At 37.5% G+C, this 19,625-nt stretch overlaps 1 protein-coding gene and 1 long non-coding RNA gene across 2 annotated transcripts; one reads left to right on the top strand and one right to left on the bottom strand.

Moving 5' to 3' along the window:
• Positions 1-839: 839 nt before the first annotated feature.
• Positions 840-18,680, bottom strand: LOC145225133 (uncharacterized). The gene is made up of 4 exons (XR_013859811.1): positions 18,613-18,680; positions 3,183-4,534; positions 2,614-2,662; positions 840-1,832 (listed from the first exon to the last, which is right to left on the bottom strand). It is a non-coding gene; the product is annotated as an uncharacterized LOC145225133 (long non-coding RNA).
• LOC145224994 (uncharacterized) lies at positions 5,850-6,694 on the top strand. The gene has a single exon (XM_080091638.1). It carries the CDS (start codon positions 5,865-5,867, stop codon positions 6,582-6,584), a length of 720 nt encoding a protein of 239 aa, XP_079947764.1. The 5' UTR covers positions 5,850-5,864; the 3' UTR covers positions 6,585-6,694.
• Positions 18,681-19,625: the final 945 nt, after the last annotated feature.

The following is a 19,625-nucleotide window of genomic DNA, read 5'->3' as shown; positions in this document are numbered from 1 at the left end:
GAAAATTAGGTCACGTGAAATCCAATTAAGGTCAAATACCTGCGGCAAGAGCTGGGAATTTTGAAACAGAAACTGTACAGTCTCGAAATTTTCGAAAATTAGGTCACGTGACTTTAATTAAGGTCAAATGCCTGCGGCAAGAGCTGGGAATTTTGAAACAGAAACTGTACAGTCTCGAAATTTTCGAAAATGAGGTAACGTGACTCCAATTAAGGTCAAATACCTGCGGCAAGAGCTGGGAATTTTGAAACAGAAACTGTACAGTCTCGAAATTTTCGAAAATGAGGTCACGTGACTCTAATTAAGTCAAATGCCTGCGGCAAGAGCTTGATACTTTAAAACAGAAACTGTACAGTCTCAAAATTTTTAAAAAAAAATAAGTCACGTGACTTCAATTACGCTCAAATGCCTGCGAGAGCTTGGAATTTTGAAACAGAAACTGTACAGTCTCGAATTTTTGGAAAATTAGGTCACGTGACTCCAATTAAGGTCAAATGCCCTTCGGCAAGAGCTTGAAATTTTGAAACAGAAACTGTATGGTCTCGAAATTTTCGAAAATTAGGTCACGTGACTTTAATTAAGGTCACATGCCTGCGACAAGAGCTTGGAATTTTAAAACAGAAACTGTGCAAACTCGATTTTTTGAAAATTAGGTCACGTGACTCCAATTAAGGTGAAATGCCTGCGGCAAGAGCTTGGAATTTTCACATGATGGGGTCGTGCATTTACTTGCAGGATAACGTATTTGGCCTACTTGTATAAACAACCGATTTTTGCTGCAGTTCTTGTCATACGGGTTAGTCTAAGCTTACACTAAATTGGTTGAAATCACAAAGTAGTTTAAGAATAAAATGTATTGTTGCAATCAAAAGGCGACATCGACACGTATAAGCAAGATGATGGGGGTAAGGTACTTGAAAGCAGGATTTGGCATATTGCACCCACGACACCATACGCTTTTCCTTGAGTAGTACTTAAAGGCTAAATGTGCAAGTTGGGCTGTGGGTAATTGTTAGAAGACTTTTGAAACGTTGAATGTGGTGTGAAGACGGATTCAACTCCGCAAAACATTGTGGGGATATCATGACAAGTATGTCTGATGCATGCTCAAAATCGAGCCAATTGTTCGTTCAAGGGGTATTAAAGGGTTCACAAAGCATTTAAGATAGGCCAGAGATTTGTTTGTCGACGAAAAATGTCTAAAAGATGAACAAGTGCAAAAAATAGCCGCGGCGAGTATAGGTTCAGACAAAGCCGTCAAGATGGTCACATGTGAGATGGTAAAAAATGGCTAACTTGGCGAAAGTGTTGGGATTCATGGATAGAAATTGTTAGGTGATATGTTGAAGAGGCCCCTCCCCGCCTCGACCGACCTATAAAAAATGTCGTTTCCTGGTAAGACTTTGAAATGGTCGGAATTATTAATGACCCGAGTGTTGGAAAAGACCTGCGTATATGCCATAACGCCAAAAAACATGTTAGGTCTGTTCGGATTGGAGGGAGAGAAATGTTTAAAACTTCCAAAAAAGTGGAGAATTTTTGGGCCATCAGTGTTAGCAATCAAGTAAAAAAAAACTGAACCCATTATTATAATATTTTAAGTCAAAAATGCCGGAAAGGGTGAGTTTCAGTGCATAAAATCGAGTCAACTTATGAAAAGAGTTTGAAAAAATGTGGAATAAAGTCAAAACATGTGACTTGGACAACTGCTGGCTGCCTGATCTAAGAATATTTCTACTTAAAATCACACCAGACACAGCGAAACGAAAAATCAAAAACACAACACAATAAAATGTGGAGATGAAGGAAGTAGAAGGAAAGTTGAAGGAAATCTGCAAAACATAAAATATTTGGTTACATAGGAATTTCCTGTAAGTTTTTTTTTTAATTATACATGTTGTGATTATAAAATGGTATCTTTTTTGAATATAAATTGGTTTTATATGGAAAACAAATCCAAGTACTGTAAATGTAAATTAGTATTAACCTGTTAATCAGGAAAAATGTCTCTGACTTGGCGTCTATTATGAGCTTTTACACATGATAACATTTAGAGTGCAATGAAAATGTTTGTTGCACTACATCAGGGGTGTCCAAAGTGCGGCCCTCGGCGACATTTCACGTGGCCCGCGGCTGTTTTTCAAATTGTTTCGCAAAAACGTTTTTGGGGTTTGGCGACTTGGGACTTCACGCAAAAGCTTTCCATGGAACTTTATTTACCGGTGAATGCAAAGTGTACAGCGTGCTGAGGCAACAAAATCCCACAATTTCCTTAAATCCCGTATATTCGTGTTCAATTTTAAAAAAAACGTTGGCCCGCGGGCGACTTCATCTGTTAAAAATTGGCCCGCGGGCGTCTTCATCTGGTAAAAATTGGCCCCCACTAAAAAAAGTTTGGACACCCCTGCACTACATGTTTTAACCAGCTGTAACAACTAGATATGTAAGTTAGTGGACACTCATTGTGTGATTTTATTGTTTTTATTTGTTTGTAAATATGCTTGTACAAAATAAACAGACATAAAGTTGAATTGAAAACCAAGAATTACTGCAGCATGTATCAACCCAACGAAATTGCCTCCAAACCTATTAAAAACCGAAGGTCATACTTACTTTTGTAAGTAAATCATTGTCATGACAGTTTGGTAAAAAGATCATCATGCTGCAATATAAAGCAAATCGAATTAAAACAAACAACCTAACTCAACTAATTACATGTATGGTAGTAAATAAAAAATCAACAAAGATGTTAGAAAACGTCTGACAAAAAAGGGCGACATGTACCTTAAGCAAAAAGTTAATGTATGTAGCAGGCCTGTAATATTTCGCATTGGGTGCTTGCTTTATAAATGTTTTGATGTGTCCCCAAAATACTACAAAATTGGTGGCTAGTAGGGCTATAGAATGAAACACAACAAATCCACATTCTACAAAGTGCCTGAGTTTCATCCAATTTGGTTGTGGTTAAAAAAATGATTTTACTCTTTTGAGTCTACCATGTAACAACATCCAGTCCAAAAAGGTGGCATATTACATTCACTCTGGCACTATTTTTAACTTTCATTTCAATAAAGCATTTCATGCGAAAAGTACAAAAGTAAAATCAATATGCGGAAGGGGACCAACAATTAATTTGACAATTTTGTGCAATTTAAAAAACAGATTAAAACTTAGAAACTCACTTCGGCAGGTGAATCCATCAGAAATGAAAGATTGTTCATCTGAACATAAGTTTCACCCAACAATGCAATGTCTACTAGTGTTACGCATATTAAACCTAATCTCAACAATGCAACACAAGATAAACTCCACATACTGATCATGCAACATGGCAGCAAAACACTTTGAACATACAAAGGACGTGTACAAGTATCACATATATATACCAGTGTACATACACAGTATCAACAAAACCACAAAAAAATACACCACCACAAAAACAGCATCAACAAAAACCTAAAGCTAAAAATACACCACCACAAAAACCTAAAACTAAAAGTACACCACCACAAAAAATCCACATATCAACAAAACCCTGAAACTAAAAATACATCACCACCACCTAAAAATCCACATATTAACAAAACCATAAAACTAAAAATACACCACCACAAAAAAATTCACATCTATCAAATAAACTAATCTACGGAACAAAAGTCACATAAACAGTTAGCCTAATAGGGGACAGAAAAGACACATGACTTATACATCAATGCCATCTGCGTGCAAGAAGAAACCCAGCTTCAGGTAGTAAACGTGGACGGCTAGCAGCCCACACCTTTCGGCCATGTTCAGCTACCATCAACCAAGTAATCCCAAGCCAACATCTGGCATACCAGACCAATACATGGACAAATCATACAACAGACAGACAGCCCTTTAGAAACTCAGCTTCAGCCATCTTAAAAAGTGACCCGGAGGTCTCAGACAACTTCTGCGTGAGCCTCACCAGACTGACACACATACACAAACCTATTTTTACAACAGACAGCTGACAAGGATTAGAACAAGTTGGGTTCCAAATGTGACAAAGCCACAATATTTTGGGTAACCTTTCCTTGACTGCACCAGGCCAGTAACAAACTTGTCTAACAATGCAATCATCAGCTAAATGCCACAGGGTCATTGCTCGTCTTAATAAGTCCTCCGAGGAGGTCAGCCAAGGTCTGTCCCTGCAACATCAACTGACACAAGCATTCTGCATCACAACAATACATACGTCATCCAAACAGCCAACAAGAAATGTAAACTTAGCATAAGCCAAGAAAAGCGTCCTTTTTCGGGGCCTTAACTAAGCTACACTCAAGTTGACATCAAACCCGAATTGCAACAATGGGGCAAACCAGCAACAATAATTCATATACCGTATCTCATATATCAGTACACAAGCAGGTGCAAGAGCAGACTTTCTCAGGCTAACATAGCAATAATTTAAGACTACTATATGCACATTAATGACAAAAAAAGAAAAAAAGGGAAGACATGCATTGTCAGAATGAAACTTTGTTCTGGATGTCTTTTTTCTTATATGTTTCTGCAACAACAAAATAGCAAAATTAGAGATCAACAACCCAAAATAATAGTTTCAGTCAGGCTACTGGATGTAACCCAGTTTACTTGTACCAGATGCTAAATGTTTGCAGTGTGTTTATATTTTTAGCAATAATAGTAAGAGTTTTAACTTTTCTGTGTGAATAAAAACTATTCATATATGTCATATATGGTATTAAATGCATTTTTAGCTCTAGGACAGTGGTTCTCAACCTTTTTTACTATGCGACCCCCTTTAGAGATTTTCTAACACCACGCGACCTCTTTACACACGCACACACACAGGAAGTTCAACTACCAGCATGTGTTGATTGTGTTCATCACACATTTGCAATCTAACGTGGCTGCAATAGTTAGGCGTTTTGCTGTATTCCGGAAAACGCCTATTTTTCACTAACTATTTCGTGTTTTTTTTTATGTTAAGAAAAACCAAAACCCGCAATTATAGAAGTATACAATCACAAATATTGTTGCGCCCGTTCTAAATCAAACGGTCGTGTGAGTTACTATATGCTAAACAAAAGTCACAGGGGAAGTTTTTATGATACAAATAAAATGATTCCGTGTTCGGTTGCGTCTCCGCGACCCCCTCAAAAGTGCTTGGCGACCCCTTGGGGGGTCGCGACCCCCAGGTTGAGAAACACTGCTCTAGGATATTCATGATTGTAAGGCAACTACTACAAACTATAAAGTTGGGTATCCTATATATTATCAATTAAATATCCATTTTTATCATGAATTATATTACAAGTTTGTCAGACTGTGCAATTTGCTGAAACTGACAAACTAAGCCATGTTAACTTCTATGTTGTGAAGTAACATACAGTGACTTGCAGTAGCCTCTTGCCATAAGGTATTTGACAAGGTTTCAAAGTCATTCCCTTATGTATTGTAAACAGCATTTCTCTAAAATTGATTTGATTTCACATCAAAATTAAGAACCCAGATTTGATATATTGTTCTTAACTGTGTCGTTAACTCACAATATGTTTATGCTGCAGACAAAGTATGAAACTCCTCAAAATGTACCAAAAAATGTTTGAAAAGATGTACTTTCAGGTAAAAAAAACACCAAATTGTAGTGCATGTTTAACTGATCCCAAAAAATAAACTACTGTGGCGACAACTGGGTGTTTTCCCCAACTGCCTTAACCAGTCATGCGTGACCGAACCGCACAATACGTCACGTGCCTTTTTCTATTTGCAACGTGTTTTGTCTCGCCCTTTCTGTCTTGTATCATTCGATATTTAAACTCCCGCAAATAAACAGCGCTACAGTGGTGACCCCGAAACCTGAGAACGAATTTCTCAGGATGGAAGAGCATGCAGTGTCTTTAAAGTTGCCGACATTTTGGACCGCGCAACCGCGTGTTTGGTTTAATCAAGCAGAAGCACAGTTTGCTTTGCGGAAGATAATCGACGATAAAACAAAGTTTTATTACGTGGTTTCTGCATTGGATCAAAACGCAGCACAACGTCTAATTGATTTGTTGGAACATCCGCCTGCAGAAGAAAAATATGAAGCGCTTAAGCAGCAACTGTTGGACACATATTCTCTTTCAAAGCAAGAGAGAGCCGCTCGTCTTTTAAATTTGCCTGATTTAGGAGACCGAAAACCTTCAGCCCTAATGGATGAAATGCTGGCTTTATTAGGCGATCACAAGCCGTGTTTCCTTTTTGAGCATCTATTTTTACAACAAATGCCAGAAGACATCAGAATTATTTTGGCAAAAGAGAACATCGACGACCTTCGAAGTTTCGCCAAGAGAGCAGATGTTTTATGGCAAGCAAGGCGCGACCCAAATTTTATTGTTTCAAAAGTGCAGAGTCAAAGCAACAAGTCTGCTTTTGATCCGCGTGGAGACGGCCTTTGTTTTTTTCATCAGCGCTTTGGGCCCAAGGCACGTCGTTGCCGCCGACCATGTATTTGTCAGGGAAACGAGCCAGCCGGCCGCCCAGATTGGCTGCGACGGCCGGCAGGCAAAACCGACTCTTTTTCGTGTCAGACTGCAACACAGGAGCCAACTTCTTAATCGACAGTGGTGCTGAAGTAAGTGTGCTACCTGCAACTGGACGGGATCGTCGCTCAAACAGACCTGGTGTTTCACTTAAAGCAGCCAATGGAACTATTATACGCACGTACGGCTTCAAAGTTTTAACTTTGCATCTTTCCATTGGTAAATTTGCCTGGAAATTTGTAATAGCCGATGTATCTCGGTCCCTGCTGGGCATCGATTTTTTGCATGCAAATGGGTTGCTTGTCGACTTCAAGCGCCATCGACTGTGGCATGCGAATTCTGCAGATAATGTGAATTCTTCTAAGACAGCGAATTCACCGCGTGACATAATGTCTTTTGCAGCACAACCAACTTACACCAAACTACTTTCAGAATTCCCCAATCTGACCAAAAGTAGCTTTTCTGACTCACAACCCAAGCATCAGGTAGAGCACTTTATTATCACACATGGGCCGCCAGTCCATGCTAGGGCAAGGCGTCTGCCCCCTGAAAAATTGAAGATTGCCAAACAGGAATTTCAACATTTGCTTGACCTAGGAATCGTGCGGCGTTCTTCGAGTCCCTGGTCATCGCCTTTACACATGGTGCCCAAAGCATCCGGTGGTTGGAGGCCCTGTGGTGACTACAGGCGTTTGAACGCGATCACTGAAGCGGATCGATATTCTATTCCCCACATCCAGGACTTTTCTGCGCATTTAACAGGTGCCACAATTTTTTCAAAAATAGACTTGGTTCGTGGTTATCACCAAGTGCCTGTTGCGCCAGTTGATGTACCAAAGACTGCTGTAATTACCCCATTCGGTTTGTTCGAATTCTTGCGTATGCCATTTGGATTAAAAAAACGCAGCACAAGCTTTCCAGCGTTTAATGGATTCCGTTTGCACAAATTTACCTTTTGCTTTTGTTTATCTTGACGATATTCTTGTGGCCAGCAAAACTTCAAGTGAGCATATTGACCATCTACGACAACTGTTCAAAAGATTAGACAGCCATGGTCTTATTATTAACACTGCGAAGTGCAGGTTCGGGCAGACACAAATTGATTTTCTTGGACATCAAGTTAATGTCCATGGGGCCAAGCCCTTGCCGGAAAAAGTGGAGGCAATACGAAGATTCAAACGCCCAACAACAATTGCAGGTTTACAGCAATTTAGTGGTATGATAAATTTTTATCATCGATTCATACCATCAGCTGCTACCATAATGTTACCCATATACAAAGCTCTGTCTAATAAGCCGAAGGATTTGACGTGGACAGAAAGCCTTCAGACCGCTTTTGATGAAGCTAAAGACGCACTTGCAAATGCTACGCTACTTAACCACCCAGGGCTCGAGGCAAAAACCGCTTTAACTGTGGACGCTTCCCAGTTTGCTGTTGGCGCAGTTTTGGAGCAGCAAATCGACAGTCAATGGAGACCTTTGGCGTTTTTTAGCAAATGCCTACGGCCAGCTGAGCTTAAGTACAGCACCTTTGACCGCGAGCTGTTGGCATTGTATTTGGCTGTCCGCCATTTTAAATATTTTTTGGAAGGAAGATCTTTTACCGCGTACACGGACCATAAACCACTCACATTTGCCATTAATAAAGCTACAGATCCGTGGTCAGCACGTCAGCAACGACACCTTTCATACGTTTCAGAGTTTACCACTGATATTAAACATATCGATGGTAAAAACAACCCTGTTGCTGATGCACTCTCCAGGTCCTTGCTCGCAAGTGTTTCCGACTGTGTTAATTTTGATTACAAGTTATTGGCTGCAGCCCAGCAAGAAGCTCATGACGAGATGCAAGCTTACCGCACCTCTATTACTAAGCTGAAATTCAAAGATATTGCTTACGACCACGAAGGAACTATTATTCTCTGTGATATTTCTGGCAGAAATCCTCGACCATTAGTTCCTCAAGCTTGGCGAAAACGCGTTTTTCATGCAATCCACGGACTGTCACACCCCTCCATACGGGCCACAAGCAACTTAGTTGCATCAAGGTTTGTGTGGCATGGAATGCGAAGAGATGTTAGTACATGGGCGAAGCAATGCTTGTCGTGTCAAAGGGCGAAAATTCAGCAACACATTCGCGCTCCATTGGCTGAATATCCACCAACAGCGACACGTTTCAGTCACTTGAATATAGATATAGTAGGACCGCTGCCGCAATCACAAGGATATACCTATCTCCTTACAATTGTCGACCGTGTTACTCGATGGCCAGAAGCCATACCGATGAAGGATCAAACGACAACGACATGTGCTAGAGCCTTCATTAGCAACTGGATTGCCCGATTTGGCATTCCAGCAGATATTTCTTCAGATCGTGGGGCGCAATTCACTTCAGAACTGTGGTCAATGATGAATCAGCTTTTAGGCATTAAGCTTCATAAAACCACGGCTTTCCACGCGCAAGCAAACGGCCTCGTGGAACGATTTCATAGACACTTAAAAAGTGCTCTCATGGCCCGTATGAGCAGTTCAAATTGGCTTGATGAGTTACCATGGGTACTTCTAGGAATTAGAACCGTACCTAAAGAAGATTTACAAGCATCGTCCGCTCAGCTTGTATATGGTGCGCCGATACGGATACCGGGAGACATCGTTCCACTGAAGAATCCTTCGTCGGATTTAGCAACACTTCTCCCTACTCTAGAAGACACCATTTTAAAGCAGGCTCCGATCCGTATGTCCCGCCATGGTCTAAAAAAGTCAGCTATTCCAGCTAACTTGTCAACAACAAAGTTCGTGTTTATCAGAAAAGATTCCCATCGTCCGCCATTAACTCCGCCATATGAGGGTCCCTACAAAGTCATTGAGACCGGCGCGAAGTCTTTCATAGTGGATTTGGGTGGGCGACCACAAACCGTTTCGGTTGACAGACTCAAACCAGCACAGGTCGATTTAACTATGCCTGTTCAGGTTGCACAACCTCCAAGAAGAGGACGGCCCCCGAAGAAAAACGCATGCAATGCCTTCGCGAGAATGCGACCAGACGTCAACCATTGCAATCATTATTGTCGCGCATTGTACGATTCTGGAGGGGGGCTGTGTGGCGACAACTGGGTGTTTTCCCCAACTGCCTTAACCAGTCATGCGTGACCGAACCGCACAATACGTCACGTGCCTTTTTCTATTTGCAACGTGTTTTGTCTCGCCCTTTCTGTCTTGTATCATTCGATATTTAAACTCGCGCAAATAAACAGCGCTACACTACAATATAATAGTTGTGCAACATACAATAATTCTGGGGGATTTACATGGGTGCAACTAAGGAGTAGTTTTTTCAGCATAAGAGGTACTCCGCATACAATTGGTCTTTGACAACTCTAACACATGTTCAGCTGTATTGAAACTCCAAATTGATGATAGATGGGAGGGTAATAGGGTACTAGTTTAAGTCAGCAATACTACAGCTGCAAGTTAACTGTGACTGACAAGTTTTAGAAACGTGATTGAAAGGTGATCTATTTCCTAAATTACAAAAGTTTATAAATGCACTCAAGTTAATTACAAGTTAAGTAGCATGCAAGTTAGTCTCATTAACAACAATGGAATGTTTGTGACAAACAACTATAAAGTTGGCTTTTTCATCTTGTAAATACAAATATTCTATGTGTGATTTAACAATTTACCATACAGGCCATTCAAAACATAAATGTTTTTAAAAGCAAAAACAAGTTTAAGCGAATTGGTAATGATGCTAATATAGTGTGATTATTATTTATATAATTAAACTAAAAGGGTGACACATTTGGGTCCAATACAAGGCAAACGGTTGTATTTCAAGAGACAACCATAAGAAAGTTTGGTTAAATAACCACGCTATATGAACCAAGAAATATCCAAACTCTAATTTAGACATTGGTTGAAAAAAATGGTGGGGCTAAACACAACAATTGACAATACGGCATATTCTACAAATTGTTGTAACAAACTATAAAAAAAACAATTTTAGTTGGCTAGCAGGGTAAATGATAAGGCTACAGGGTAAAACACAACAATCAACATCTATAAATTGCAGATTATACAAACAGGCCAAATTTTATATATTACAGAAATTGTTGATAACTTCGCCCAACCCAGGGAGCAACTCTAAAATAATTTATGCAGTCTCTTAAATCTATGAAAACTTCAATCAACTTCAAATAAGGCTAACAGGTTTAGGGGAGGGCTTGCAATCGTATTAACAATTGAGTGATGCACCTTTTTTGAAATAATATTCTCATATTGGTGTTTGGCCTGTGTTAGGAAACTGAATGTCATGCAGCATTCATAATCACTTTGTTTGGGCTTTTGTTCAGGATATAATTATTTCTACCCATCTTATCGCCGATGCATTTGGAGGTTGTGTTTTTTTCTATTAGAAAGTGTTATTATGTTCATCTATTTGCTGTAATTTTTTGATCGGTGTTTTTGAACACCGCTTTGTGTCAAAACTATTCCATTATTAATACACATAATTTACTTTATAGGCTATGTTTTGTTTCTTCCGCGGCGTTTTGGCCATGTTTTTTGATAGTTGTTTAAAAATACTTTTTTACATGCCTTACATGGGTGTGTGATTATGTTATTTTTCCCTTTAGCTGTGTATTTTAGAAAACCTGTTTCAGTGTTTTGCTTTCTGTGTTAAGTTCATGGTTGTCCAAGTATTAATATATGTTTTAAACATATTTTATGTCTGATTAAATGTGTATAGGCCAGTCCAACAAATCACTCATTTAACATTGCCATACATTTAACATCATGTCAAAAAGTATAGTAACAAGAACAGGTAAGCACTGTTTTTTTCCAATCTGTTGTTATTTTTAAAACAAAATTTGCTGATGGACTGTTGTCCATGCAGTACCATTCATTTTTACATACACTTTTTGTTCCTTAATTTGCAAAACTCTGTTAATGAATGGAAAATTGTGCTATAGTGCATGGAATGGACTACACACATTATCGGCTACAATTGGTGCCCAGGTGTCTTAAATACTGCATGTCCACTAACAAAAAGGGACAAAACTATACAACATGGCAGTTATGTTAATTTCACATAAAAATCTAGGCATTACATAGATTCTGCTTTATTAATCATGGCATTGTTTGGCACATTAATGGTTTGGTTAGATTGATGCAAGTATAAGGGCTTTCAACCCGTAACGACATTTAAATAGTGTAATTTCCATAAGGTTGATTGGCAATTATTGTCAAATTAAAATGTATGGGAACTTTAAGTTGTCTATGGTGGAGCTGTGCGCATCACAGATCCAGTTTCACGGTGTTTAACAGTTGTGTCCATGCGCACATAAAAAGCTGCATGCCAGGAAAAATAGGAAAAGGGGGCAGACTAAAGTCAACAGAAACTAGAAGGGTGGCTTAACACATTTGGTCATTACACATACACTACAACTTATTTTACAACATTAATACATTTCCTATGCTGTTTCTATATTGGGTCCCATATTAGCCACCATTTCTATAACCTTAGTTATTTCTGCAGGCAGAAACGCTTGGGTGCAAAGTTGAAAATAATGCATTTCAAGAGATAACCATAAGAAAGTCGGATGTTGTAGGGTAAAAACAGTGATCCACCGTGGGCTTAAATAATAATACTATGTAGAGTACAAACTATACAAATCAGATTCACCCAGATATTGTTTGAAGTTTGTCCTTTTTAACATTCTTTTTTGAAGAAAAAAGGAGTAAATAGTGGCATAAGGGGTGAAACAAAAAACAGACACCTATTAATAGCAAATTCTACAATCTACAACTTTGCAAATTTCATTTAATTTCGTCGTTTTTAAAAATTCACTTATTTTAGGGGGCTAGTTGAGTAAATGTTGGAGCTATAGGGTAAAACATAACAAACAGCTCCGATGAATGGTAATTATGGGTCCCCTTCCCTGAAGGGGACACATATTGATTTTAATCGAAATGTTTGTTTTTTTCTTGTTTTTTTCTTGTTTTTTTCTTTTTTTTTCTTCCCAAAGTTTGTCCGACTCGTTTTTCCATCAAATGTTTGATGGATTCGGCTGAAATTTGCACAGATTGTAGATATAGTTATGTAGATGTGCATCCCACTTTGGTTTTGTTGATAACCCCAGTATTTACCCCGCTAGCCCCCTAAAATGGGTATTTTTCCCCCGAAGTTTGTCTGACTCGTTTTTTCATCAAATGTTTGATGGAATTGGCTGAAGTTTACACAGATGGTAGATATAGTTATGTAGATGTGCATCCCACTTTGTTTTTGTTGATAACCCCAGTATTTACCCCGCTAGGCCCCTAAAATGGGTATTTTTACCCAAAGTTTGTCCGACTCATTTTTCCATCAAATGTTTGATGGATTTGGCTAAAATTTACACAGATGGTAGATATATTCATGTGGATGTGCATCCCACTTTGTTTTTGTCGATAACCCCAGTATTTACCCCACTAGCCTTCTAAAATGAGTGAGTTTTTAAACAGTATCAGAATTGGCTGAAATTTGGATTTCTTGTATAGTATGCCATTTATAGGTGTTGATTGTGTTCAACCCTGTAGTCCTAACATTTACCCCACAAGTCCCTAAAGTGTACTATGCTCAAAATACCTCTAGTGGTCAAAATGTTAAACATTCTTGGATTGGGCTGAAATTTTGCAGTACTATTGATTGAGTCATTATGGTTTTTATATATTTTTTAGTTTGTGTGTCGAACGCAATTAGTTGCCCTACTAGCCCCGTAAAATGGGCCAGTTTTTTAAAACGTTAAATAGGACATACTTCAAACAATATCTAGGGTAAATCTAATTTTATAGTTTGTATTCTACATAGTATTATTATTTTAAGCCCAGTGCCGATCGCTGTGTTTTACCTTACAACACCCGACTTCCTCATGTTTATCTCTTGAATTGCATTATTTTCAACTTTGCATGTGTGGGGACCCATGAGTTTTTGCCTGCAGAAACTAATAAAGTTATAAATGATGATGGCTAATATGGGACCCAATACAAAATAAGCAAAGGAAATATATTTATGTTTTAAAATAGGTTATAGTGTATATGCAAGGGCAATTTGTGCTAAGCCACCCTTCTAGTTTCTATAAGCTATCAGAATTTCAGCCAAAGCTGACACTGTTTAAAAAACTGACCCATTTTAGAGGGCCGGTAGGGTAACTAATGGGGTTCGAAATAAAAACCACAATGACTTAACCAATAGTACTGCAAAATCTGAGCCCAATCCACCAATGTTTAAAATTTTGACCACTAGAGGTGTTTTGAGCAACAATTGTTAATGCTTGTTATCATAGGGCTGTTAGCAATCCCCTAACTGCCATGGGGCAAAAACATCCAACAAGCAACCCACAAACACAGTACCATATGACTGTTTTTTCTTGTAACACTATTGCGCCACAGAAATCTTTCGTTTTTACTGCCCAGTAACACACAAATACGAGTTACACTCTGGGGGCTAGAGGGGTAAATGTTGGGGCTATAGGGTTGAACACAACAATCTACACCTAAATATGGCATACTCTACAAACTGTCCAAAATTTAACTGATTTCAAAACCATTTGAAATCTCACCATTTTAGGAGTTAACGAGGTAAATAATTGAGTTATCAAGACAAACAAAGTGGAATGTACATCTACATAACTATGTCTACGATCTGTGTAAGTTTTATCCAACTCCATTAAACATTTGATGGCAAAATGAGTCAGACAAAGTTTGGGGGGATGAACAATTTCAGGGGACTGGCCAGGTAAACACTGGGGTTATTATCACAAACAAAGTGAGATGCACAGAAAAACAAGTCGGTCAAATTGTGGACAAATTTAAGTGAAATCGATATGTTCAGGGAAGGGGACCCATAAATATAAGTTGTTTAACCCCATTACTATGCAATCAAGTGCAATGAAACTATTTGGTGTCCAAAAAACTACAGTGGAAACAGGGAGAAAACATAAATTGTCTTAATTTTACCAATAGAGTGCTTAAACATGTTTTGCCAAATTTAATGGAAATTTGGGTTCGAAAATTTAAGCATAATAAATTTCTATTTTTTATGCAAATTTGCCCACTTATTTGTCATGTAAACTTTAAATATTTGCATTTTTTTAGCATTGCTGAAATGTAAGAGCCCAAGAGTTTCAGCCCAAGAGTCGAATTCAGTCAAATTTGTGTTAAAACCAACCACTTTGCAAAATTTAGATGATGAATTTAGTTTAATTCTGATTGATAAAAAATGGATCCTCAGCAATTTTTGGGCACAAGCCACCATTGTTGTGTAGATTGCTAGTTTGCTAAAATTTTGATTTCCTAGATTGGGGATTTTGTCGATTGCATATAATTTGCTTAGGTTTAGTAGTTTGCGTACATTGTGTAGATGGCATTTAGTATGTTTAGATTTAACAGTTTGTCCGTAATATGCTGAGATTTAGTGGTTTGCATGGATTGCCTATTTTAGAGGAGCCCAACTCAGGGGGTTAGTGGAGTAAATGTTGGGGCCACAGAGAAAAACATCAAGACCAATACTAATAATAGTATATTCTATAACCTGTGTGATCAATCAAAGAGCTGACAAGTAGAGGACCTACTTAAACTGCTAAAATTGTGAACAAGTAAATCACTCTTTTGGGACTTCTGTGGTAGTGTTAAAGTGGTTTAAACGCATATATATATTTAGGACTGTACAAGTAAGAGTGAGGGGTGATTTAGCACATTTTGCCGTTGCACATACACTATACCCAAATTTAAAAATATGTTATTTATATTTAATATGTCAAATGAATGTTGATTTAAAAATGTTTTATGTTGGGTCCCATATTAGCCACCATCTTTTATAACCCAGGCAGAAAGTCATGAGTCCCTACACATGCAAAGTTGAAAGTAATGCATTTCAAGGGATAAACATAAGAAAGTCGGGTGTTGTAAGGTAAAACACAGTGGTCTGCACTGGGTAATATTAATAATAATACTATGTAGAGTACAAACTAAACAAATCAGATTCACCACAGATATTGTTTGAAGTAGGTCTTATTTTACATTCTTTTTGAAGAAAAGAAGGAATAAATAGTGGCATAATAGGGTAAAACAAAAAAAACAGACACCGCAACAAAATCTACAAGCTACAACTCTGCAAATTAATTTAATTCCGACGCTTTTTTAAAAATGAACCCAGTTTAAGTGGCTAGTGGAGTAAATGTTGGGGCTACAAGGTCAAACACATGAATCGAAACCTACAAATAGCATATTCTACATGCTCCCAAAATTTGAGCCAAATTTGACTCTGTTTAGTCAACTCATCCATTTTAGTGGGCTAGTGGGGTGAAATTGGAGCTACAAGGTTAAACACAACAACCAGCTCCTGTCTAATGGTACTTTCCATAAGCTGTCCAAATTTCAGCCAATTCCGACACGGTTAAAAAACTGAGAAATTTTAGGGGGTCTGGTAGGATAACTAATGGGGTTCAACACACCAACTAAACAAATATAAAACTAGAAGGGTGGCTTAGCACATATTGCCATTGCATATACACTATAACCTATTTTAAAACGTAAATATATTTCCTATGCTTATTTTGTATTGGGTCCCATATTAGCCATCGTCTTTCATAACTTTAGTCGTTTCTGCAGGCAAAAACTCATGGGTCCCCACACATGCAAAGTTAAAAATAATGCAATTCAAGAGATAACCATGAGAAAGTCGGGTGTTGTAGAGTAAAACACAGTGATCGGCACTGGGCTTAAATAATAATACTATGTAGAATACAAACTATAAAATGAGATTCCCCCCAGATATTGTTTGAAGTATGTCCTATTTAACGTTTTAAAAAACTGACCCATTTTAGGGGGCTAGTAGGGCAACTAATTGGGTTCGACACACAAACTAAAAATATGCAAAAACCACATGGACTTAATCAATAGTACTGCAAAATTTCAGCCCAATTCGCCAATGTTTAAAATTTCGACCACTAGAGGTGTTTTGAGCAACAACTGTTAATGTTTCTGACGTCATAGGGCTGTTAAGAAGGCCCTAATGGTGCAAAAACGACCACCAAGCAACCCACCAACGAGCAACGTACAAGTGGTTGCCCTTGTAACACTATTGCTCCAAAGAAATCTTTCGTTTGTGCTGCCCAGTAACATACAAATACATTTTACACGTTATGGGCTTGTGGGGTAAATGTTACCTAAATGTTAGGTTGACCACAACAATCGACACCTATAAATAGCATACTATACAAGAAATCCAAATTTTAGCCAATTCTGACACAGTTTAAAAACTCACCCCTTTTAGGGGGCTAGTGGGGTAAATACTGAGGTTATAAACAAAAACAAAGTGGGATGCACATCTACATAACTATATCTACCATCTCTGTAAATTTCATCCAAATCCATCAAACATTTGATGGAAAAACGAGTCGGACAAACTTTGGGAAGAAAAAAAATGAAAGAAAAAAAAATAAAAAAAAATAAAAAAAAGAAATAAAAAAAAACAACAATTTGAGTAAAATCAATATAATCACAATAACTCAATCAATAGTTCTTAAAAATGGAGCCAAATCCGCTAATGTTTACAATTTTGACCACTAGAGGTGTTTTGAGCAACAACTGTTAATGCTTCTGGTTTCTGACGTCATAGGGCTGTCAACAACCCCCTTAACTGTCATGGGGCAAAAATATCCACCAAGCAACCCACAAACATCAGCAACATATGACAGGTTGCCCTTGTAACACTACTGTGCCGCAGAAATCTTTCATTCGTGGTACACTTTGGGGGCTAGTGGGGTTAATGTTAGGGTTCAGGATTGAACACAACAATCAACGCCTATAAATGGCATACTCTACAAGCTATCCAAATTTTAGCCAATTCTGACACTGTTTACAAACTCACCCATTTTAAGAGGTTAATGGGGTAAATAATTGGGTTATCAACACAAACAAAATGGGATGCACATCTACCTGAATATATCTACGATCTTTGTAAGTTTCATCCAAATCCATCAAACATTTGATGGCAAAACGAGTCAGACAAATGTTTGGAAGATGAAAAAAACTTTAGGAGGCTAGCAGGGTAAATACTGGGGTAATCAACACAAACAAAATGAGATGCATGTCGTCATAAATATATCTACCATCTGTGTAAGTTTCATCCAAATCCACTAAACATTTAATGGCAAAACAAGTCGGACAAACTTTTGGGGGTAAAAAACATTTTAGGGAGCTAGTAAGGTAAATACTGGGGTTATCAACATAAACAAAGTGGGATGCACATATAAATAACTATATCTGTCATCTGTGTAAGTGATAGTTGCTGGCAAATCGAGTCGGACAAACTTTGGGGGTTGGGAAACATTTTAGCAGGCTAGCGGGTAAATACTCTGGTTATCAACATAAACAAAAAGGGATGCACATCTACATAACTATATTTACCATCTGTGTAAGTTTTATCCAAATCCATCAAACATTTGATTCAGGGAAGAAGAACCATAATTTTTGGGAAGGGGACCCATAATCAAACCAACAATATATGAAATGGAAGCAAATGATTTTTAAATTTCCGCATTTATGGAAATCTGTGGGTGAACCACTGGGTTAACAATGATCAAACTTTAATGAAATGGCTATTAACCATGTGTGTTAATTTGAAAAGGTTAAAGGCAAAATTGACCATCGTTAAATTTAAAAAGGCAAAATTGACCATCGTTAGACAAAAACATGCAAGCCCTATTTATATATACAGGTTTGTCACCATGAAGATCACAACAGCAAACACTTTGAATGGCTTTAGTTTTAAAATAGTTTAAATTTATTATCAGTTTACTTTAAACACTTCCATATTTAGAGAATTAAGCGCCATTGTCGCACACCAGTTTAGCAGTTTTTTAGTAAACAAAACTAATCACAATTGATAATTAGATAATTCAAGCAAAAGGAACAAGGTGCCTGACTTCCTGTTGTGACAAAATACAAAAAGCAAAAAGTTTTTCGGGCATAGGTAATCTTTAAAACTTTTTAAGAGAGACTTGAAACAGAGCTTGCTTATATTATATAATTTTAACAAAATGTATTACTGCAGATAACTTACTGCTTATGGATTCAACCTTTGCTCCCAGGACTTTCACAACTTTCAGTTTTCCATATGATTCAAACAGTCCTGGAAAAAATAATATAATTAACCTACAAATCTCTAACATAATGTGTTTACCACAAACAACCAACCAAGTGATTGTTTTAATTAATACAGAGAAGGGGGAAAGAACAATTGGGGGCATATATTTCAATTTGACTCACAAATGGTAGAAACTGGTTAGATCTACTTTTTATTTTGAATGTTACCCAACATTTATATAGTTTCTTGAAATGTGACATGACTAGCATTGTTGATCTGATATGAGCTACTGCAGAATTTACCACATTTATGTTTGTTCACAGAAAAAATGGCAAAAAAGGTTCTACAACAACTCTTTACAAATGTTGACTACTAAACTCACAGTCCAATATTCGGGGAAATTTTACACCTTACTTACAGCGAACCAAGATATAATGTTTTGTGAAACATGTTAAACACAGAAAAGTTGCATTCAAACCATTTTGACAAAACAAGTAAGTTAGTGTCCTGGGTTGTAAATATTGTCCACCCCTGATGTAGTGTATTGATAGTTATGCGTACGATCCCAAGTCTTCTATACATCCAAATAAGGATTTATTGTTTCTTCAATCACAATTTTTAACACACATTAGCATTTAAGTACATTTCCTATATATTACCTGGATGATCTAAAAAACATTTTAACTATTTTATTTCTGTTTAAAACAATTATGTTTATGTGGTAGAACACATTTAAAAATTAAAAAAATAATTTGTAAATACAACTGTACAACTCTACAAATACAGGCATTTTTTTAATGACTACTTTTAATGACTAGGCAAACTTAAAGAAAAGTTCTTCAAGACAAACAGAGCCATTTTTAAAAATACTTTAAATAAAAATACAAAACTTATTTTTTGCAGAAAGCAAAAACTTTACTATACTAAGCAACATATGCTTATCACTACATTAAACAATACACGTTTCCCTTGGTACGACAGTAAATTTT

This window comes from Phallusia mammillata, chromosome 4 (assembly GCF_965637545.1).
Source record: "Phallusia mammillata chromosome 4, kaPhaMamm4.hap1.1, whole genome shotgun sequence".
NCBI lineage: Eukaryota > Metazoa > Chordata > Ascidiacea > Phlebobranchia > Ascidiidae > Phallusia > Phallusia mammillata.
This window is presented reverse-complemented; position numbering and strand designations above follow the sequence as displayed.